This window comes from Pseudophryne corroboree, chromosome 2 (genome assembly GCF_028390025.1).
Source record: "Pseudophryne corroboree isolate aPseCor3 chromosome 2, aPseCor3.hap2, whole genome shotgun sequence".
NCBI lineage: Eukaryota > Metazoa > Chordata > Amphibia > Anura > Myobatrachidae > Pseudophryne > Pseudophryne corroboree.
The window spans coordinates 115,901,944-115,915,934 of NC_086445.1; the positions used below are offsets into that span (position 1 = coordinate 115,901,944).

The 13,991-nt window shown below is 42.8% G+C and overlaps 1 protein-coding gene across 1 annotated transcript in view; it reads left to right on the forward strand.

The window, feature by feature from the left end:
* The window catches only part of XPO4 (exportin 4), a 238,563-nt gene that overhangs the window by 161,914 nt on the left and 62,658 nt on the right, over nucleotides 1-13,991 (forward strand). The window contains exons 8-9 of the mRNA XM_063951629.1: nucleotides 12,220-12,377; nucleotides 12,538-12,712. Of these exons, the coding sequence (XP_063807699.1) occupies nucleotides 12,220-12,377; nucleotides 12,538-12,712 (333 nt within the window). The remainder of the gene's footprint in view (nucleotides 1-12,219; nucleotides 12,378-12,537; nucleotides 12,713-13,991) is intronic.

Consider the following 13,991-nt stretch of genomic DNA (forward strand, 5'->3'; position numbering starts at 1 on the left):
TTTATTCTGGTAAATGTCTGTCTTCTAAGGGGGGGATTCAATTAATTGCCCCCCAAGGGCTAGTTCAATTAGGCAGCAGCTTTGGGAATTTTTTTCACCTACCGTAGGCAGTATTCCCAACAACTAATCTGTTTTCGCCAACACGAAAACATATGGACCCGGGAACTTATCCTGGATCTATGTTTTTTAATAGTAAAAAGGGGCTGCAATTGAGTAGCACGATACAACCATCAGATCAAAACATTGCGGTAAAGTCCTGGGTTTTTTTTTCCGCTGGTGTGTTTACCACATTTAATTGAATTATCCTCTAAATCGTAAGGTGTAATGCCTTGTAGACAGCCATGGTCTCATATACTTCCTTTTTTGGAAGGCGCATGAGATTGGTAATATCAGAAACAACCTTTTAAAGTACATATTTTCAATGTCCGCAAGATATTAGCAAATCTAATAGAGTCCTTAATAGCAGCTCACCCTTTTTTATCCACACCAGCATTTGACGTTCCACCATTGCCTACAACAAGTATAATAAAGAGAGTACTTCAATGTAACAACGGATATAAAGTCACACCAAATTCATGCGTACTTAGTTCCACAGTACTTAATATGTACAAAGTTCTATCTCAAGGACTTGCCATAAGCAGAAAGTGTTTGCGAGTATAAAAATAAGGCTTACCCAGTGTTCACTTTAGGATTATTTTAGGGCAGGGTGCTGATCACTGACGAGGGCACATTTTAATTTTGAAGGGCACATTTTTGGTGTGACGCTTTGCGCACGAAGCATAGCGCATATATCTTTAGTTGTTATACATATATTTTCCCCTTAGTGTATCATATACCGATACATACATATAGGAGACCCATGTAACACTCAACATCTGTACTGAGAAAAATATTGTATATGTCCAGTCGTCTTGACAGAACGGCTGTAGCATATAAATAATAAGTAGATAATGAAGGTTTCTTCCAGTACTGAAGTAGTTCTAATCCTTATGAAAAGTTAAGCAGAGGGTTAAAATATATAGGTACAAAATAAGTCTGTTCTTCTACTAGGGAAATACTGTAATCAGTACATTCTCACGCTTTCCCTGTTCTTTCCCTCTTTATCAGAATGCTGTGTTATACAGGAGCCACAGCAGTGATGTCATTTCCTCCTCTGCTATCCCATTCGCAGAGGACAGAAATTGTGTTCCAATTTCAGAGATGGGCAAGCAGTAGAGCACTGCATCGTAACATGCACTCTGACTGTTGCATTCTGTATACAAGTAGGTGATTTCTGATCCTGCAGGGTGCACTGAAAAAGGGCAGGGTGCTTTTTCACATTTGAAAATTGGGCAGGGTGCAGCACCCTGCTGAAACAGCCTAGAAGGAACACTACTTACCTTTGTTGTAAAAAATGTGCTTGCAATTTAAGTTAATTCTCGCGTATCAGAAACAAATCCAAATGTAACTATCGACAGCCACAATAACACTTTCCAACAATAAAACTGTTCCCAGGTCTTGAAAGTGATTAGGTAACTGGGCAAACACCAAAAACATGGGAATCCATATAACAACGCGTTTCACCACAGCGACTTCATAAGGAACGTCCTATTACAAACAGCAGGTTGCCAAACAATAGTTTGGGCATTTTGTTAATATAGCCTGACCATATAATCCCTTTAACCTGGGACACTCATGGATTACACAGGTTCTGTGGCTGGCTGACTACAAGCCTGCATTTCACCTGGTTTTAAGCAGCCACATAACCTGTGTAATTCATGAGTGTCCCAGGTTAAAGGGATAATATGGTCAGCCTAGTTAATATCAATATGTCAAGGACTTTCTCAGTCAGCAAATCAAGCTTGACGTTACTTTTATATTGGTGTTTTTTCCTTTATACATCTTTATGTGGGCGTTCTTTCTTCTTTTTAAAGTTGTTGGGTAATCATACCCCTCAATTTATATATACTCCTCTTAAACTACATATAAAAATCCATTGCCAGATTGTAATACTATTGACTTTGCAATAGTTACAGCTTCACATGGAGTTATTCAGGTCATCATTAAACTTTACGTCATTTTTTTGCCTTATCACATCAAATCAGATCAGACTTGTAAGTATGATGGGCTGATACACCACTGGTAAATTTCATTAGCTTGATCATTATGGGATTGTATATTGTGGAAGAGCTTTACTACCTACTGAACAGGATTTAGTAGGTTTGTGATCAGATGGTGTTTGAGTTTAAAACTTGTGAAATATGACTGTAGGGTGCTGTTCTCCAGCTGGATGTTTTATCAAGTTGTAAAGCAATGAATAAGTTAAACACAATACACATACATTTCTTCATAACTTATTAATTTTATTTCCCAACAATTTATTAATTTGGAAATCAGGTGTCTCCAATTTACACATGTGGCATTGTTGTGTCAAGAGGCGAGTGCGCTTTCCAGTAATGTCAATTATAAACTTTGACTACTGCAATAATGGAGGGAGCTTTAAACGGTTTAGATGTTTTAGATGAAAGCACAAGCACCTGCTCTGTGTCCTGCAAACAAAATAAATAGTTAATTGCTACTCGGAGCAGTGTTCCCACTCTGTTGGGGGGGTGTTACCCGGCTCAGCCCCTTTTCATTATAAGCCCAGTGTATCGGGCATGGGGACAACTGCTTGGTCAGAGGTGCAGTCTGTTGTGTCTATGAACTGTTTGGCTCGGCTGCGGAGACTCGCTAACCCACTGTTTCTCTTCTGATGAGGTGTAGAAGTCCATAGCGGAGCAGTAACAGGCACATTGGACAGCTGTCCAGTAGACATCTCAGCAGCTGCTGCTCTCAGCTGTGACCACCTTCTGCAAATATCTTCCGGCTCAGCCAGTTAACCCCTGACACCCTCCCCTCTTGTTCTCAGTTCCACGGCCCTCCATTGGGTCTCTATGGTGAGTGAGTCAGAATATAAACACCTCGTAACAGTGCAACCATATATTATCTATAATCAGAGATTTGTCTCGGCGAGCGAGAAGCGTGCACTCCTTATTGCCAGCCAGATTGAGCCGGCCTAATCCGTCATCTTGTTTTATAGGGCGGCTTTGATCTTGGTTTCAGGGGAGACATGGTGTAATTACTGCTTTGTTTATGAAGCGCCCATCCGTTTCAAATCCCTGCGCTATTCTATTCCTAAAAATAACATTGTCCCATGTAAAGCAATATTGGGTTTCTTCTATACATCTCCAGCTGTTTATACTTAATGTGGACCTGTCGCCGCGTATGAGCAAAGGAGACATTTTGTTGGCTAAAGCGGTGTTCTGCCCTCTAGTTCTCTAGTGACACAATGTACCAGGAAATGGTGTCATGACTGAGGCATGAAGTAATGCTCGTGGATGCTCCTTGGCTGTATTTTCAGACCACAGAATGGCTGCTTCCGCTGCCAGAAGGCCACAGGTACTATTTTAGCAACAAGAGAAGATTGATATGAGCTGAAAAATTAATTTCCTATAATTCATTGGCCACCTTTGTACTTGAATGGTGCTGTATGTAGGTTTAGCGTAGTCCACCTTTATCCGGTCAGGTATTGTTATGGGAAGGAATGTACAAACACATAAGCTTTACCTTTTTCCTCATGAGATGGTTGTAGTCATCAGGTTTTAAGTATGGATTCCAGTGGTGTAGCTGTATTTGTATTGTTTTATAGAGTGCAATGCGCTTTGGATGGAGAAACCATTAAATTATATTTATTATATCTTGTATTGCTGTTTGAATAGATAGTACTAATCCATCCACTAAGCCCTGACACAAGGCACAGTATTACAGATGTGACCTGCTTGCGCCGTGCATCGTAGAGCCAGTGTTCTATGATGCATTGGCCACGGCTTTGTCACACCAAGTTCCGTTGTTCGTGTACAGGTGTACATAGATATACAGGTGTCACATAAATTATTCTTGTGAATCTCTTTGCAACTACGACACACATTGGAGCGGAAAAAGGACTACACCACTCAGCATGGCTAACTCGCACCTGACATCTCGCGGTGCATAGTGTGTTGAGGCTAGATGTATGAGGACACACCTGCATATATCTGTGATACTGTCTAAGAAGTTACCCTCCGATCCAGACTTACGTGCTTACAGGCAGTGTCTGATTTGTATGTAGGCATGTGTAATGATGGCGTAGTAATATGTCCTTTTCATAGATGCCGGAGAATCCTTCTTGACCTTTGTTTTTCCTTCTGGCTTTTCTTTATTCTGCTTTCTTTTCTTGACATGAGAGTAAATGAAGCGAATGGTAACGTTCTCTGTCCTCTGAGTGTGTCCCGCCACATTCCAGCAGACGTGATACATTGTGTGAACAGATCAGGTTACTGCAGTATTTTGATTAGGTGGAAATGTGGGAGACCTTGTCCGTCATGGGGGATGTAGCATCTGAGTAGTTCTTGGGGCTGAAAAAAAGCAATATGGCCCCTTTGGGATTAATTAATCATCTGAACTTTTGTGTCAAATTAATGTTTGGCAAAGTGTAAGCAGGCGCCATGGGCACAGTCTGTGCACCTGTGGAGTATGTGTGTGGGTCCCAGGTTGTATTCAGCTAAGAGTCTGTTCCTTGTACATATAGGGGTATATGCAATTGCGGTCGAATTCGCGGCAATTATCGCCGTTTTTTAATTCGACCAAATTCGCCAGGTGAATCCCGGCAGGTGCCTGCCGGGATTCACCATATTCAATGAAAAACGGATTCGCCAGAATCGCGGGCGAAAATCGGCCGATTTGGCGGATTTTGCCGCGATTTAAAAAAACGGGAAAAAAACGTGAAAAACCCGAAAAAAAAATGGCGTGGGGTCCCCCCTCCAAAGCATAACCAGCCTCGGGCTCTTTGAGCTGGTCCTGGTTCTAAAAATGCAGGGGAAAAATTGGCCAGGGATCCCCCGTATTTTTAAAACCAGCACCGGGCTCAGCGCGTGATGCTGGTGCCAAAAATACGGGGGACAAAGAGTAGGGGTCCCCCGTATTTTTAACACCAGCATCGGGCTCCACTAGCTGGACAGATAATGCCACAGCCGGGGGTCACTTTTATGCCGTGCCCTGCGGCCGTGGCATCAAATATCCAACTAGTCACCCCTGGCCGGGGTACCCTGGGGGAGTGGGGACCCCTTCAATCAAGGGGTCCCCCCCCCCCCAGCCACCCAAGGGCCAGGGGTGAAGCCCGAGGCTGTCCCCCCCCCATCCAATGGGCTGCGGATGGGGGGGCTGATAGCCTTTGTGATAATAAAAAGATATTGTTTTTTCCATTAGTACTACAAGTCCCAGCAAGCCTCCCCCGCAAGCTGGTACTTGGAGAACCACAAGTACCAGCATGCGGGAGAAAAACGGGCCCGCTGGTACCTGTAGTACTACTGAAAAAAAAATACCCAAATAAAAACAGGACACAGACACCGTGACTTGTACAACTTTATTACATACTGCCGACACACACATACTTACCTATGTTGACACGCCGACTGCCACGGTCGCCGACGATCCGAGGGTACCTGTGAAAAAATTATACTCACCTTCCAGCGTCCAGAGGTACATCCACGTCCAGAGGTAAATCCACGTTCTTGGCAAAAAAACAAACCGAACACCGATCCATACCGGACTAGAAAGGGGTCCAATGTTTTCACATCAGACCCCTTTCTCCCGAATGCCGGGACATCACGTGACTCCTGTCACTGACGTCCCTTCAGCCAATCAGGAAGCGCTACTTCCGTGGCGCTCACCTGATTGGCTGTCCGCTGTCTGTACTGTGACAGCGCATCGCAAAGCCGCTCCATTACTTTCAATGGTGGGAACTTTGCGGGTAGCGGTGGGGTCACCCGCCGGTCAGCCGCTGACCGGCGGGTGACCTCACCGCTAGCCGCTAAGTTCCCACCATTGAATATAATGGAGGGAGCTGTGCGATGCGCTGTCACAGTGCAGACAGCGCTCAGCCAATCAGGTGAGCGCAACGAAGTTGCGCTTCCTGATTGGCTTAGAGACCTGTCAGTGACAGCTGTCACTGACAGGTCTCATTCGTGGAAAGGTGTCCCATGTGTCAGCATGGGACCCCTTTCAGTCCGTTTTTGGTGCGGGTATTTGCGTTTTCTTATTTTGCCAAGTCCGTGGATTTATCTCTGGACCATGGTTGAGGTGAGTATTTTGAACTTTTCTTTACAGGTATCCGTGGATTCTACATGGAGAAGAGGACCGATGTCGGCGTGTGAACATAGGTAAGTATGTGTGTGTCGACGTATGAAATAAAGTTTTACTGTCGACGGTGTGTGTGTCCTGTTTTTATTTGGGTATTTTTTTCCCAGTAGTACTACAGGTACCAGCGGGCCCGTTTTTCTCCCGCATGCTGGTCCTTGTGGTTCTCCAAGTACCAGCTTGCGGGGGAGACTTGCTGGGACTTGTAGTACTATTGGAAAAAACAATATCTTTTTATTATCACAAAGGTTATCAGCCCCCCCATCCGCAGCCCATTGGATGGGGGGGACAGCCTCGGGCTTCACCCCTGGCCCTTGGGTGGCTGGGGGGGGGGGACCCCTTGATTGAAGGGGTCCCCACTCCCCCAGGGTACCCCGGCCAGGGGTGACTAGTTGGATATTTGATGCCACGGCCGCAGGGCACGGCATAAAAGTGACCCCCGGCTGTGGCATTATCTGTCCAGCTAGTGGAGCCCGATGCTGGTGTTAAAAATACGGGGGACCCCTACTCTTTTTGTCCCCCGTATTTTTGGCACCAGCACCAGGCGCAGAGCCCGGTGCTGGTTTTAAAAATACGGGGGATCCCCTGTCAATTTTTTCCCCGCATTTTTAGAACCAGGACCAGCTCAATGAGCCCGAGGCTGGTTATGCTTTGGAGGGGGGACCCCACGCCATTTTTTTTTATGATTTTACCCTTCCAGCATAAAAAAAATAAATAAATAAAAAAAATAATATTTTAAAAAATATATAAATAATATTTGTGCCTCCCAAAAAAAAAAAAAAAAAGTACCTAATCCCTTCTAATATAAATAGATCTGCTATTCCCAAAAAAAAAAACACCAAAAAAAACATGTTTAAAATTTTTTTATTTGTTTTCACCCTCCAAAGTGTGGCGGATTGAAAATGACGAATTTGCTGTCTAAAAGCACTGCTGTCGAATTTCAAAACTTGAATTGAATATGCTTTGGTCGAATTGCAGCACTTGTATCATTGCAGAAAAGTCGAATTTGCAAAAATTCGAATTTCAAAAAGTCGAATTTTGAAAGTCCGTTTTTTGGTCGGAAAGCACTGGATTGCATAGGGGAATTTTTTTTTTTGGTCGAAAATGACCCGAAATTCGACAATTTCGGGAATTCGACCGCAATTGCATATACCCCATAGTCTGCTACTTAACCTAATAAAATAGCACTTTGCAGATCGCTCACAAACTCATTTACACACGAGTTTCTCCTGTGTTTTAAGTGTGTAAAAAAAAAAATTTCTTTTCTATGCTTGTGCACACAAACGTCCTCCTAAAACCGTTGGTGTTTTTTTGGCAGAGTTACTGTATTATTATTATGTTCCTGCCAGGGACCAATTTGGAGGACAGTCTTAAATACTAACAAGCCCTAAATAGTCTATTGTTCTCCCATTGTGTAAAATAAGAGTGGGCGTTATATACCAGGGGAAGAAAGGTATTTTACATCTATAGGGTTCCTGTAATATTTACCTGTGGAATGTTATTATATGTACATTTCAGTTGAGGATGAGGCAAGGCAGACAATATACAGTAGAATTCACGAGCCAGTCCGGCAATTCTATGATCCTGCAGAATCTTTTTAATGATCCAGAGAATAGTTTCATCCATTAACATGAATGGCAATGACTGGTAGGCGACTGGCAGAAGTAGGCTCTGACTTATTTTTGACCGAGCACCCTCATTGTAGATATTAAGTGTGTGCGGTTTGATACTCTACTGTATGTGTGTGTATATATGTGCGTATATATATATATATATATATATGCGCCTTCAGTGATCAAATAAACTTGCATGAAATAATCCTTAAAAGTGACTTAATATATGTGCATGGAACATAGGACTGATAGCGTGTAACGTTGTATCTCTCCTCGTATTCTCCTTTCTCCACACCGATGTACTCCACATGTGGTATTTCACATAGATAAAAATTGAGGAGGATGCATCAATAAATTGCACTTTTTTTATATAAAGTGACTTTTAGTGCTTGTGTGCAGAGGAATAGAAAGTGTTCTGTGCTTAGTGTCTTTTTTAATAAAAAAAAAAAAACCACCCTGTGGTTAAAAGGTGGTATGGGCCGAGTTTTGCGAGGTCATAATAATCACCCCTGTGATGATGTGGATAAAAATACCCTAAAAAACAACTTTTTTTTTTTTTCCTTCTAAGATGTTTGTATGGGATCTTCAATATAATCCACCTTAAAACCAAGAAAACTCTCAATGGGGAAGGACTTGATAGTGTTTTAACAAATTTATTTACAACACTACATAAACTCACAGTAAAAATGGACAATTTAAAAATATATGACTGGCTATTTGTTTGTCATGCATCAATGGTGGGGAGGGAACATGTACAGATGAGGGAGGTCCGTCCTCGTTAACGACAGCTCTACAGCATGGCACCCCCCTCCCTGGCAACAGCAAGTGTGTATGTACTTGCCGATGCCGGGTCCCCCGCTGCCGCCAATATCAGCGTTGACGGGGATCGGCTAGTGTGTACTGACCTTAATAGTAGTGGTGCATGTATTTTTCAGTGTACTTTTCCATAATGGTATTGTAAAGTGTGTCTTATACAGAGGGCCTCCTTTTTCTCACAGATTGTTAGCTGGTTAAAGCGGGTGTGGTATAATAGTCTGTGTCTAGTTAGACAGTCAGTAGACACCACATGTTACAGTCCAAAGGTCGACATAAAAATGCGTTTTTGGGGTTTGTGTGGATAGTTTTATCATCTGGGACCCCTAATTGTAGAAAGGCATACTCTCGTGGGGCTTGATGCGCTCGCCATGAGGTTTATAGCCGACTCTTTGCCGACATGGATAGAGAAGGTAAAAAAAAGTCTCCCTTTTTCATGTCAACTATTTTCATGTCTACCTTTTGACCCGTTGACTTTTTTTGTACTGTCTACCTTTTTCATGTCGACCTTTTGACCCTGTCGACTTAATATCTGTCTAAAGGTGGGTACACACCAGTAGATATATCTGCAGATCAATTGATCTGCAGATATATCTATGTACGGATCGGGCAGTGTGCTGTGCATACACACTGCCCGATCCGTCGGGGGACTGACGTCATGAACTGGGCGGGCGGGCGCCCGCCCAGTTCACCTGTCAATCACCGCCGGCCGCCGCAGCATGTGTACGGGCAGTCGGACGACCGCCCCGTACACACACAGCGACGCGCCAATATATCGTTAGATATATTGGCCGTCGGCTGTGCTGCGCAGCCGACGCGATACGTCTGTGAACGACGGAGTTCACAGACGTATCGCCCGTACACACTGGCCGACGGTCCCGCGATGTATCGGCCGTTCAAGAGAACGACCGATATATCGACCAGTGTGTACGGGCCTTAACACACAGGTCTGCAAACTCGGTCCTCATTACCCCACACAGTGCATTTTTTGCAGGTCTCATCGCAGAATCACAAGTGAAATAATTAACTCCACCTGCGGACCTTTTTAAATGTGTCTGTGAGTAATTAATTCATCTGTGCACCTGCTGGGTTACCTGCAAAACATGCACTGTGTGGGGTCCTGAGGACCGAGTTTGCAGACCTATGGTCTAACACAGTGGTTCTCAAACTCGGTCCTCAGGACCCCACACAGTGCATGTTTTGCAGGTAACCCAGCAAGTGCACAGGTGTATTCATTACTCACTGACACATTTTAAAAGGTCCACAGATGGAGCAAATGATTTCACTTGAGATTCTGTGAGGAGACCTGCCAAACATGCACCGTGTGGGGTCCTGAGGACCGAGTTTGAGTACCTGTGGTCTAACACACAGGTTCTCAAACTCAGTCCTCAGGACCCCACACGGTGCATGTTTTGCAGGTCTCCTCACAGAATCACTAGTGAAATAATGAGCTCCACCTGTGGACCTTTTAAAATGTCTCAGTGAGTAATTAATACACCTGTGCACCTGCTGGGTTACCTGCAAAACATGCACTGTGTGGGGTCCCGAGGACAGAGTTTGAGAACCACTGGTCTAACATATGGTGTCTATCTATTGACTGTGTAGCTATCATCCGGATAGCAGTTAAAGCTGTCCCCATATTTTGTAAAGATTCTATCATATTTATTTGTTCCCCCACCCATTTTGTGTGTGCATTATATGAGAAAAAAAGCAGTAGTTGTTTCAACACTTAAAACTACAGATGTGTCCTAATGCATCATTGCTGCAGTGGCACCAAACAGCCCCTCAGGGTGCACAGGGCCCTTGACACGACTACTAGCGTCGGGAGTGTATTTTGCTTAATATGCATCTTAATCACAGCGCAATGTAATTACGGCACACCAGGGAGACTGTGCTGACTACGTTGACGTGACACGTGTATATCTGTGTGTGACTGAGTCTCTGAATCTGCATACGTAGAGCTTCAATGCAGCGGCCGCAACTTTTTTCCACGACCAGTACGGTGTGCTTCATATACAGACTCTGTAACACACAGATAGTGACGCATATTAAATTAATTATCACAGTCTCCTTGTGCATGGTAGTCGCAACACGTTTGCAACTAAGTAAAGAGACACCAGACGTTGGCAGAGTTGCACGGGACCTGGCGGCTCACTCACACCAGGAGTCTTGCACTGCATGGCATATTGAGGCTGGCTGTATTCGGACACGTGTACCAAATTACTGTTAACACAGGAATGACACTTGGGGGGAATTCAATTATTTGAAAAGTCGGTTGGGTGTCTGTTTTTTCCTGTCTGTTAGATAGACACCCAACTGACTTTTCAAACTAATGAATACCGCCCTTGAACTTGGCTACTCTCTGCTGCCTTGTACCATTTATATCAGTGCACTTGTTGTATACAGTGTTGGGGGTTGTACACAGTCTGTGTAACAGGGTAATATCCCTTTTAATCTTTTTTCTCCTACTCTGCACTGGGAACTTAATGGTGGCCAGCACACAGGTGTCCAGGTCGGGTCTGGGACTCAGGGTCGACAGCAAAAAGGTCGACACACCTTAGGTCGACGGCAATTGGTCGACACACCTTAGGTCGACATGGACAAAAGGTCGACTGGAACAAGGTCGACATGGAAAAAGGTCGACAGGAGTTTTTTATGTTTTTTTGGTGTCGTTTTCTTCGTAGAGTGACCGGGAACCCCAATTAGTGCACCGCGTCCCCTCGCATGGTGCCTTCGCTCCGCTACCGCTTCGCTCGGCACAGATTACCGTTCCAATCGTAGTCCACGTGGATCGTTAAGTATGAAAAGGTTCCAAAAAAGAAAAAAATCGTGAAAAACTCATGTCGACCTTTTTCCATGTCGACCTTGTTCCTGTCGACCCTTTGTCCATGTCGACCTAAGGTGTGTCGACCAATCGGCGTCGACTTATGGTGTCGATTTTTTTGCTGTCGACCTGGAGTCCGGATACCGTCCAGGTCAGTGAACAATATCTGGGATTGTCTTTAAACAAAGCGACCACATGGGGGTACTACACTACTTCAAATCTTAACCGGAGCCTGTGATTTAACTAGTTAATAGGCATAAATCCGAGAGAGCGCTGCTGATTGACGAGAGGATCGTTTCGGCTGTGCCGCAACTTGTAGCCTTTCGTATTGCGAATGATTGACTGTGGTGCGGTTCAAAGACATGGCTGGACACCCTGTGGAGCCTGATTAGCTTCCTGCGGTGCTTACCTCCATCAAAGCTTCATCCGTATACACTCGGTTTGAAACTGTCATCTAAGTATAGCCAGACGCAGTAGCCTGAGCATAACTAACATAATCCAGATAACTGTCGTGACTGCTGTTTTTAGAAGGAGCAGGGAGTCTCAGACTGGCATCTGTTTTAGCTCGGCCTTCAAGATGAAGGTAGCACCCAGGAACTTTTTAGCTATTTTAAATTATGAGTACGAGACTGGTGGAAAAGGGAACTGCTGCCGACCTCTGTGGTTTAGAGACTTGCTAAATATTGTAAGGCTTTGCTTGCACAAGGAAAGAGGGGGGCTTGGGGGGGTGTATGGTGGGGCCAGACGCAGCTGGTGACCGTACTGTGTTCCTTACAGGTTCACCGGAAAATCCGAGAAGATTCAGACATGGCTCAGGACTCTCTCCAATGCCTGGCCCAGCTCGCGTCTCTCAACGGACCGATCTTTCCTGATGAGAGGTCTCAGGTTGATTACTTGGCACATTTCATTGAAGGATTACTTAATACAATTAATGGGTATGTGTAGCTCTTTTATGATCTGTGTTGTCGGTCATTATTGTTGGTGTGTGTGTGTGTATAGGTGGTTATATTATTGTACATTGCGGGGTTGGATACTTTTCTGTCTCTTCTGCAGCATATGAGAATTATGTCAGTCTCCTTTTCTCTCTTTGTTCAGGATAGAAATAGAAGATTCGGAAGCGGTGGGAGTTTCCAATATAATCGGCAATTTAATAACCGTTTTCCCACGCAACATTCTGACTGCCATTCCTAACGACCTTTTTTCGTCTTTTGTGAACTGCCTAACCCACCTCACGTGTTCTTTTGGAAGAAGTGCCGCCCTGGAGGAAGTAGTGAGTACTCTGTCGCTAGGACTGTTATGTTTCAGGCTGTTCACGGGTGTGCTTTCTGAACTCATTCATAGTTTATAGTCTTATACACAAATGATTATATATATATATATATATATATATAGATATAGATATAGATATATAGATATATAGATACAGGTTGAGTATCCCATATCCAAATATTCCGAAATACGGAATATTCCGAAATACGGACTTTTTTGAGTGAGAGTGAGATAGTGAAAACTTTGTTTTTTGATGCCTCAATGTACACAAACTTTGTTTAATACACAAAGTTATTAAAAATATAGTATTAAATGACCTTCAGGCTGTGTGTATAAGGTGTATATGAAACATAAATGAATTGTGTGAATGTAGACACACTTTGTTTAATGCACAAAGTTATAAAAAATATTGGCTAAAATTACCTTCAGGCTGTGTGTATAAGGTGTATATGTAACATAAATGTATTCTGTGCTTAGATTTAGGTCCCATCACCATGATATCTCATTATGGTATGCAATTATTCCAAAATACGGAAAAATCCCATATCCAAAATACCTCTGGTCCCAAGCATTTTGGATAAGGGAGACTCAACCTGTATATATGTATGTATGTATATGTATGTATACTGTGTGTGTGTGTGTGTGTGTGTGTGTGTGTGTGTGTGTGTGTGTGTGTGTGTGTGTATATATATATATACTGTGTGTGTGTGTATATATATATATATACTGTGTGTGTGTGTGTGTGTGTGTGTGTGTATATATATATATATATATATACACAGTGTATATACATATATATATATACCATATGTATATATATGTGTATATATATATATATATATATATATATATATATATACAGTGTATATACATACACATATATATATATACACCATATGTATGTGTATGTGTGTGTATATATATATATATATATATATGTGTATATATATATATATATATATATATATACACACATATATATCATATATATATATATATATATATATATATATATATACATTATACACACATACATATGGTATATATATATATATATATATATATGTATGTACGTATATACACTGTGTGTGTGTGTATGTGTGTATGTATATATATATATATATATATATATATATATATAATTTGCCTCCATTGCTCTAATACAAGCCTCTCAGCTAGTAAAGAAATCAGCACACCACCAGTATGACTAACCATAAAGTGCATATATTCCAAAACTGATAACAGTAGCAGCATATGTGATAAAACATTACAAGTTCCGG